This window comes from Varanus komodoensis, unplaced genomic scaffold (genome assembly GCF_004798865.1).
Source record: "Varanus komodoensis strain SLA01 unplaced genomic scaffold, ASM479886v1 scaffold128, whole genome shotgun sequence".
NCBI lineage: Eukaryota > Metazoa > Chordata > Lepidosauria > Squamata > Varanidae > Varanus > Varanus komodoensis.
The window spans coordinates 562,867-572,366 of NW_025335368.1; the positions used below are offsets into that span (position 1 = coordinate 562,867).

At 45.9% G+C, this 9,500-nt stretch overlaps 1 protein-coding gene across 1 annotated transcript; it reads right to left on the reverse strand.

Moving 5' to 3' along the window:
• Window positions 1-326: 326 nt before the first annotated feature.
• On the reverse strand, window positions 327-8,212 carry RPP21 (ribonuclease P/MRP subunit p21). Its single transcript, XM_044422486.1, has 6 exons — window positions 8,155-8,212; window positions 7,595-7,705; window positions 5,483-5,583; window positions 3,043-3,125; window positions 1,326-1,472; window positions 327-1,039 (listed from the first exon to the last, which is right to left on the reverse strand). Exons 2-6 carry the CDS (start codon window positions 7,640-7,642, stop codon window positions 888-890), a joined length of 531 nt encoding a protein of 176 aa, XP_044278421.1. The 5' UTR covers window positions 7,643-7,705; window positions 8,155-8,212; the 3' UTR covers window positions 327-887.
• Window positions 8,213-9,500: the final 1,288 nt, after the last annotated feature.

Here is a 9,500-nt window from a genome sequence, read left to right on the forward strand (position 1 = left end):
TCTCCGAAGGCAAAGAGATTTACAGTCTTGCTGTGAAAGGAGAGGCAGCTTTCAGTATCTGACAACTTTGAGGAATTCCAAAAGATTTTTAATTGATATGGGTGTTTTGCCATGCTTGCTCATGGAAGACACGTGACTGGAGTTTTTTTAACGTATGGGTGCTCTTGACATAAGCGGCTGTTTGACTACGCCTTGCACCTCCTGACAAGAGTTGGGCTCAAAGTGAGGCTGTGCCATCCTGTATTCTTCACTGAGGATGCTTCTGGCTTAACCAGTCTGCTACCAGCAGAAGGGTAAATGGAATCAAGCAACCAGAGACAGCAGTATAAAAATGAACATTTTATTTTCAGTTTTTCAACAGTATTCTCTTATACAACAGTGAAGCTGGATCAGGCCTATCCTTCCCGTTGCCATTTCTTCACCTCCAGCAACAATGGGGATGCGCTCACCAATCTCCAAGCCCAGGACTTACGTAGCTGCATACCTACCCACCCCGCAAGCTGATGTCGCAGCTGGCAAATCCAGGCAGTGCCCAAGCCGAAGAGGGGCCTTCATGTGGTCACAGAAGAGCTGCAGAAGGCAACGGGATCCCTAGCTGGACACGGTGGGAGAACGGGGACACAGGCAGTTCTGTCGAGCAACGCTGTCTCACCACACCACTATCGGCTCAACATGCCACCGCTTTCCGTGCTGCCTCAAAACTGGGCACCCTGTACAAGAGGATCCTTCTCTGCAAAGTCATCTTGCTTTAGCCACCCAACTTCTGAAGTAGTTAGCTGGGCTTTCATAGGCCAGATTTTATTTCTCTGCTGACGCTCAGGCCCCTCTCCTGCTCCCCACCATTTGCTACCAAGCCACAGTTGCCTGCCTGTTCTCAAAGAAGGGGGTCACTTCCCACTGGGGCCCTTCTGTCCCTTAGATTTGATGCCCACTGTGGTCTCTTCGGAGGCAGGGTGGCTGCAGGATCTGGAACTCGGGGCTGTTGCCTTTTCCATCTGGGGGACCTTGGGTGGTTGCCGGGCAGCGCTAGGTGTTTGGCCTGCAGTGGAACACAAGGGAGCGAATGGCCCATGATGATTCCATTGAAGCATCCTCCCAAAAAACATTTCTACAGCTACATCCCCCTTATCAGCCTCTCTCTACCAAACAAACCTACTCCAGTGAGTTATGCCGAATATGATTTCAAGGCCTCCAGACAATGGAAAAAAGCAGGAGACTGTCAGCTTATCCAAGAGGATTAGGGGAGATCTTCAGAAGAAAGCAAGCATCCTTTTCCTAAGCTCCTGGTATCTGCTCACTAAAGACCCATAATCATGTGTGTTTACCTTTTGCTCCTTCACCAACTGGCGTCTGATTCTCCAGCAATGCTTCAGGTTGCTCTGACCACAGCTTATAGTCAGGGTTGCTGAGGAAACGCTTGCTTAGGCTGCAGTTGAGACACCGCACAGCAGTCCACCGCTGGTTACGGGACTCTGGTTGGAGAAGTGAGGACTGAATGAGTCAAGCAAGCCTAGAAAGACTCCTCCAATTTCTCCTTCCCTGGCTTGACCGACCTTCCTCCCAAACTTTTAACTACAAGGCTCTAGATCAGCAGTTCCTCAGCCTTCCTTCAGAAATGCTCAGTCCCGAGATCCTACTTAAAACAGAAGCTGAACGGAAGAACCCATAACAGAATCAAGTTCCAAAGCATACAGGAGGCCACTGTTAACTTTCTCTGCGGTGGCACCCCACCTATGGAATGCGCTCCCCAGAGAGGTCCGCCTGGTGCTGTCTTTACTTGTTTCTCGGCGCCAGGCTAAGACCTTTTTATTTAAAACTTATTTTAAGTGTTAATTTATTATGTAGAATTTTTTAAAAAAAATTAAGCTGAGATGCACCGGGTTTTAATATTTTTAGTGTATAAATTTTTGTATGATTTTGTTTTTGTTTTTGTTGTGATCCACCCCGAGGCTTTGTTGCGATGGGGGCGGCATAGAAATGTTTTAAATAAAATAAATAAATAAATAAATAAGGTGATGCAGAAGGCCATGGACGAAAGCTACATGGAACATGCGCCCACTTTCTGCCCTCCAGTTCTTCCACTGCAACTGGGACCTCGCTGGGCCCTGAGGTGGATGTAGCCTTGTGTTCCACAAAGGAAAATGGCAGCTTCAACGGAAAGGGCAAGTCACAGCTGCTACGAGGCCTGAGGTGCCACCCAACCTTACTTGGAAACTTATCAGACCTCTGTCCAAAACGGTACAAGGAAAGAATGGGAACAGCTGGCAGCAGTTTGGGGGATTCTGCAGTGCTGTCGGTACTTTGGGACTAGTATCTCTTGCCTGCATGCTCGCTTCTGCACGGAACACCTGCTCAATATTGTAAGGAACTATTATATGGCAAAGCACTCTTGATCCTTCTCTTCAAAGGAAGCAGAGCTTATCGTGCAAGGGTAGAGAAGCTTAGCCCTGGGGCCAAAATGCAGCCCTTGGTGTTCTCTGTTTGGTCCTCTATGGTTCCCCAGAAGCCCAGCCCTTTACCTGGACTCCAACAGTCCCTTGGCCCCTGCTCACTGCAGGTTTCCCACTTTTGTGTACTCTTTCCTCATTCCAAAAGCCTGAAATGCCTTTCCTAAGGCTTAGTTACTGGTAGAAGAACTTTAAGCTCGAATTCGTAGCAGTTTTGGTATCACATTCATTTTTGCTTGAAGGCAGTGCCAACAGCTTCTGCATGGGCAGAAAGAGCTTGTGCACCGCTGCGGAACCTAGCAACAGTTATCCATGCCCTGCTAATCTCTCATCTGGGCTACTGTAACACTCTCTATGTGGGGCGTCCCTTGAAAATGTTCTGGATACTTCAACTGGTGCAAAATAGGGCAGCTTGCCTAGTAACAAGGACTGGGAGGCAGGATCGTAACGCCAGTCCTTTATCAACCAGTTGCATCGCACCCACATACTGTGAGGAAAATACTGTGCCAGACTTACGGACCACTGGAGCCAGGACTTGCTGGCAGAACGATCCATGCAGCAGTACAAACAGGGTGGAAGAGATGGGACCACTTACTTCTCTGGCGGACGGTTGAACTGACCCCGGGGACCAGAAGGGAGAAGCAAGATTTGCAGATGGTTCTTTTCACAGAGGGGTCCCTGCAAGCCAAAGAGAAATGAGAAGGGGCAAATGTGTGTTCAGGGGACTGGGAAATGTAGTTCTGCACACACTCACACATGCAGGCACACGCGCACAAGCACCAGTGCTCTGTATTCACTCAGCTCTCTGCGCAAGTGCTGAAAGTAGTTGAGAACCAGTGTGATGTTGTGGTTAGCATTGAACCGGAATGCAGCAGATCCAGAACTGGTCCCCACTTGGCCAATGGATGACTCTGGACCAGTCACTGACTTTCAGCCTAACCTACCTCACAAGGTTGTTGTGAGGGTAAAATGTAGAGGAGTATCTAAACCAGATGGGAAAAGATGGGATATCAATATAATTCACACATGCACACGCAAAACCCCTTAGAGCAGCTTTCCCTCAACCTGGGGTCCTTAGAGAGCAACTCTTATGGGCCTTGAGCATTGCAATGCAGACTGGGTCTGATGGCAGTTATGGTCCAAAACATCTGGAGGACACCATGTTGGGAAAGGCTGCCTTAAAACCGCAGCCACTGCTGTCCTACAAGGCAGGACTGCATCTTCATCGCCACACTGCCAACTAGAGGAATGCTGGTGTAGCCAGTATGTGTTTTATTTTACTTGCTGTATTTTCCCGACAATAAGACATCCCCATGTATAGGACGCCCCCTACTTTTTTACTGATCTCCAAGTGAGCAAGCTGCTGCTGTGCGTGTGTGCCCGCCGCCTCCCTGCCTGTGCGCGCCCGCACCCACCTCCCCCCGAGCGCACCCGCAATAGCACCAGTCTCCCCCCCACAGTGTGCCCGCGGTTCTCCTCCCAGCCCCCCCGTGTATAAGACACCCCTCCATTTTTATGTAACTATTTTAAAGAAAAAGTATCGTCTTATACATGGAAAAATATGGGTTTGTACTTTCTTCCACAGAACTCTGGGTGGTGCATGACCCAAGCACACTTAGCTTCAGCCCTGGAGGCCTTGTTTAGCCTGAAAGGGGACTCATAGCCAAAACAAAGTAGATAAAATAAAATGTAGCTTGCTTCTGACCACCCTTGGTTCAATACCAATGCAAGAAATCAGGCAGGGGCTTTCACTGCTCATGGCCAACCCTCTGCATCATTGTCTGGTCCCTCTTCAGAGGTGGGCAACTTCTGGCTCGGAGAGGTTTTGGCCTACTACTCCCATCAGCCCTAGCCAGCACAGCCAGTGGTGTGGGATCATGGAAGTCCTGGGCCAAAACATCCCTGGGGGACCACAATATGGCTGCCCCTCATCTTTGGCCTTGTGGTATGCTAGAGACACTTTATATGAGTGACGTTGTTGTGCCGAGGGCTTAGAATCTGAAGGCAGGCAGAAGGCAAAATGCTGGAGTGAGCAGCAGCTGGGTGAAGGCTAATTGGAAACAGGCAGCCCGACCTGGGCAGGTTAAGGGCAAAAGCTACACCAGAAGCCAGGAAACTGAACTCGATCAACACAGCTATGAACTGTTGGCAATCCGGTGTGTCTCAGACTTCCCATTTGTGATACGGAAATAACACTGGCCTTCCCGTTGGGAGTTTTATTCAACTACACTTTGTGGACTTACTGATGAATCATATGCAATCCACTTGGCTGTTCAACTAAATTGTGCTTACTCCTTAGTAGATATGCATCAGTAGTATTTATAAAGCATTTTCACTAAAGAACATTATGAGAAAAGGAGAGACAGTAATGGTCCAGGTCAGGTTAAAAGGAGGTTTTTAGGATCAGTTTAAGGGAACAGAGCAAAGGTAGCATGGGAAATTGGACTGCAGCCAGAACCTCTCTAGGCATATAGACCTCATGTTCTATTAGTCAAAATCACAGCATTTGAATACCACTTTTTTTCACAACATGTTATGCTCAAAATGGTTTACTGAACAAATGCAATAAACATACATTATAATGTGTTATAGTCCAACATTAACTCAATTACCATTCATTTAAAATGTCTGAAAATCAAACAAGCAGAAGACACATTAATAGGATTGTCAACCATATCAGGTACCAACTCACTTTAAAGAATTAACTGAACAGTTTGTTTCAAGAGACCTCACAATAGGACACTTTATCCACATTAAATTTGCAGTGAGAGAGAGAAAGAAAACGGATCCAAACAGACCACCCTCAAGGGAAAGAAAAACTCCCTCTCACCAGGGTCCCTTGAACTGAAGCAGGAAGGGGTCCCCTCACCCATACAGCTGCTTTTCCCTGGCAGTTTCCTGGCACTGAGCAGATGTTTCCAAGTGGACTGAAAGGTCCCTCCACACATCAGGAATAGCACCAGCTTGGAAACAGCCATGCTTCAATGGCAAGCACAGCCTCTCTTCCCGTTAACTCGCCACCCATCAACACTCACTGTCTTAAGACGAGCCGTCGGCTGATGCTGGTCTGTGTGTGGCAGTAGAAGCGGGCCAGTTCCTGGTTGTTGGGGTTTTGGGCAAGAATACAATGTGCTGCCTGTCATGGGGAGTGGATAGGTTAAACGTTATTGCTGACGGCCTCCCACAGAAGCACCCCAAGTCTTGTGCATTCCATATGCCCAGAGCCACACCACGCAATGAGGCCTTGCAATGGACTATCTGGGCCATACGTCATAAAAACAGCAGAGAGTCCTTTAGCAACTTAAAGAGCAAACATTCCACGGTGTTAGCTCTCACAGGCCATAAATTACCATGTCAAAAGCAGAAAGTGATTTAAGTGGCTTTGCAGTTTGCCACAGTACAGGAATTAAGTTAAAACCAAAAGCCTCTCTAGTCTAGCATTCTGTTCATGTAGGGCCCAACTTGCTGCCTGTGAGAAGCCCACAGAAGGAGACCATGAATGTCACAGCACCTTCCCACACCTATTGTGTAGCAGCTGGTGCATGGAAACACACTGCCTCCAATCCTGGAGGCAATATGTAGCCATCCTGACAAACAATCACAGACTTACCTAACTATGATGGCAATATCACTAATTACTCAGGTTGGGAGTGGTCACTGTGCTTCTTTTACAGTTTTGAATTTCAATCAAATTGCCACAGATTGTAAACTGAGGATAACACTTCATGAAGTGGACTCACAAAAGCTTAAGTCATAATACACACATTAATTTTTGTAAGCACTGTGGGAACTGCTGTTGCTCCTCAGCAGATAGGAAGATATACATAGATTGTTATTTAACAAAATTATTATTAAATAATGATTATTAGAAGGTCAAGCAATTTAAGCTTTCTCTGCAGTGGTGCCCCAGCTATGGACTGTGCTCCCTGTAGAGGTCTGCCTGGCACTGTCATTATATGCTTTTTGGTGCCAGGTCAAGACCTTTTTATTCACCCAGTATTTTAACATTTAAACATTTAATAGTTTTTAATCATCTTTTATTACAGCCGTGGGTTATTTTAGTTTTATTATTGTTTGGGGTACTTATGATATTTGTATTGCTGTATTTATTGTAAGCTGTCCAGAAACCCAGAGTAACAGACAGGTTAACAATATCCCAAATAAATAAATGAGAGATAGCATGGTTTAGCAGTTACAACACAAAGATACAGGTTCAAAACATACCAGATAACCTTGAACTGGCCACTATTTCTGAGTCTAATCTACCTCACAGGGTTGTTGCAAGGATACAAAAGCTGAGGAAAGAATTGTGGAGCTTTTTGGGAGAATAAAAAATACCCATGGATAAATACAGCTAGTGATTCAGATTATTATTCTGAACACAAATGAACGCAAGATCTAATTCAATCAGAGGGGCTGGAGTTCATGCCTAACCAGCAGCCACTGGTGCTAAGTCAGCACATCAAGATGGACAGTATCACACACCCTCCATGGAGGGAATTATTTTCTATAATGAGTTAGTCTTGCCAGCCTCTGTTGCATCCACATTCTACAAAAACAAAATTATTATTTTCCTGTTTTAATACTGAGATTTGGCACTGAGTCCAACACTGAGAATTGTACAATCTTTAACACATTTCAGGCCTTTTTAAAAAAAAAAAGGAGAGGAAAAATAACATATCAACTCATCCCTGCTTCTGGGGGTGTCATGAGCTTTTGTAAACAAGGTGACAACAGTCAACTAGAAAGAGCCTTAAGGCAGTCTTTGGCATACTGAAACAGATAAAATTCCCACAATTGCCCAGCTAGCACCAATGGCTGGGGAATGCTGGAAGCTGTCACACTCCTCCCACCAAACCTGCATAGGAGTGAACTCTAAGGGTCACACACAACCCACTCACACAAGCTGCTCAGTTGCATCTGCCTTTGCTGAAGCCTGTATTTAACTATGCCTAAGGATAGCACTATGCCTTACTTTATATAGTGCATATATTGCATATGCATCTATCATAACTGATCTATGAAAAATTCATATAGGAAAACTAATATTTTATTTTCATGGTTTTATTTTGTTTTTGTATTATTAAAAATAACAACAATTTAAGGGAAAAAGCTGCCTAGTGAATATCACTTCTCATTCTTCCCACCTGGTAGAGGTAACTGAGTCTCTGAAATGCTTCCTTGTCCTTTATCATGGCTGGTGACCAAAAAACTATGTTACGCTCTTGGTGATGGTGGTGAGAGAGTGCAAGGCAAACCTGTAGGGAAAAGACGTAAAAGAAAACGAATGGGCAACAGCGGTCAGCAACTATCAGTCTAACCTGGGACTACTCCAGCCGTCCCTGTTGAGGACAATAACTGCCCGCATCCCCACCATTTGCCATATTAGCTACGTCTGATGGGAGCAGTGGTCCAAAACACGTCGAAGGGACCAAGCTGAGCAACTGCTCGTCTCTTTGGCGTTTTGCGCGATATTTTGACTGATCAAGCCAGGCTAAGCGTGCGATCGGTTGCCTAACAGAAATACTGCTGGATCGGGCGAAGACATGGACGATTTTGGAGGGCACCAGGTGGGAAAAAGGCTGTGCTAACATATTAGCTCTTGCGGGGGAGTGTTGTTGGCTTGCAGCCCACGCAGGTTTTGGCTTAGCTTCCACGCGGCTGCTACCCAGGAGCCCCTTACTCAAGGAACAAACGAGCTACTCACCAGCCCTACGCCCGCAACCGCTTCCCGCAACCAGAAGGCCGGCGTGCCTCTTCTTCCGCCTCTGCAGTAGCAAAGACACGTGGGAAATGTAGTCCCGGTTTCCCGTCCATTCAGTGCGACGGATGTTGATTTTGAAAACGCTTACCTGACGCATCACGATTGCTTTGCAAAAAGGACGAGAAACGTGGCAAGAAAGAAAGGGAGGGTTGCTGTGGCTGAATGCGCTGCAGTCCCCAGAAGTAACAGAGAATCGGCAGCTGCGCGGAATAGGATTGGAGGCAAACGGGATTCTCGTGGGAACCCATCGCTAATATGCTCCTCTTGCTTGACGCATTTGCTGCCACTGTTCGGTCTGATCCAGCGAGAAACATCTGTTACACATGATCAGTCGAGGGAGGTGACAAATAGATTTAAGGAATTAGATCTGATTGACAGAGTGCCTGAAAAACTATGGACGGAGGTTCGCAACATTGTACAAGAGGTAGCAACTAAAACCATCCCAAAGAAAAAGAAATGCAAGAAAGCAAAATGGCTGTCTAAGGAAGCTTTACAAATAGCTGAGGAAAGAAGGGAAGCAAAAGGCAAGGGAGAAAAGGAAAGATACACCCAATTGAATGCAGAATTCCAGAGAATAGCTAGAAGAGATAAGAATGCCTTCTTAAATGAACAATGCAAAGAAATAGAAGAAAACAATAGAATAGGGCAGACAGATATCTCTTCAAGAAAATTGGAGATATGAAGGGAACGTTTCATAGGAAGTCTGAGCAACAACAAAGCTAGTGGAGGTGACAGTATTCCAGCTGAGCTATTCAAAATCTTAAAAGACGATGCAGTAAAAGTGCTACACTCAGTATGCCAGCAAATTTGGAAAACTCAACAGTGGCCACAGGATTGGAAAAGGTCAGTTTACATTCCCATCCCAAAGAAGGGCAATGCCAAAGAATGTTCAAACTACTGCACCGTTGCACTCATTTCACATGCTAGCAAAGTTATGCTCAAAATCCTACAAGCTAGGCTCCAGCAGTATGTGGACTGAGAACTACCAGAAGTACAGGCAGGATGTCAAAGAGGGAAAGGAACTAGAGATCAAATTGCCAACATACGCCGGATCATGGAGAAAGCTATGTAGTTCCAGAAATTTTTTTACCTCTGCTTCATTGACTATGCTAAAGCCTTTGATTGTGTGGATCACAACAAATTGTGGCAAGTTCTTAAAGACATGGGAGTACCTGACTATCTTATTTATCTCTTGAGAAACCTATATGTGGGTCAAGAAGCAACAGTGAGAACTGGACACGGAACCACTGATTGGTGCAAAATTGAGAAAGGAGTTCAGTAAGGCTGTA

What these genes read in the sequence shown, in the direction of transcription:
- RPP21 (XM_044422486.1), bottom strand. Translation starts at nt 7,642, where the DNA reads ATGATAAAGGACAAGGAAGCATTTCAGAGACTCAGTTACCTCTACCAG. An exon ending in GACTCAGTTACCTCTACCAG is followed by an intron (nt 5,584 to 7,594) that starts GTGGGAAGAATG and finishes TCCCCATGACAG; the next exon opens with GCAGCACATTGTATTCTTGC. An exon ending in CGACGGCTCGTCTTAAGACA is followed by an intron (nt 3,126 to 5,482) that starts GTGAGTGTTGAT and finishes TTTGGCTTGCAG; the next exon opens with GGACCCCTCTGTGAAAAGAA.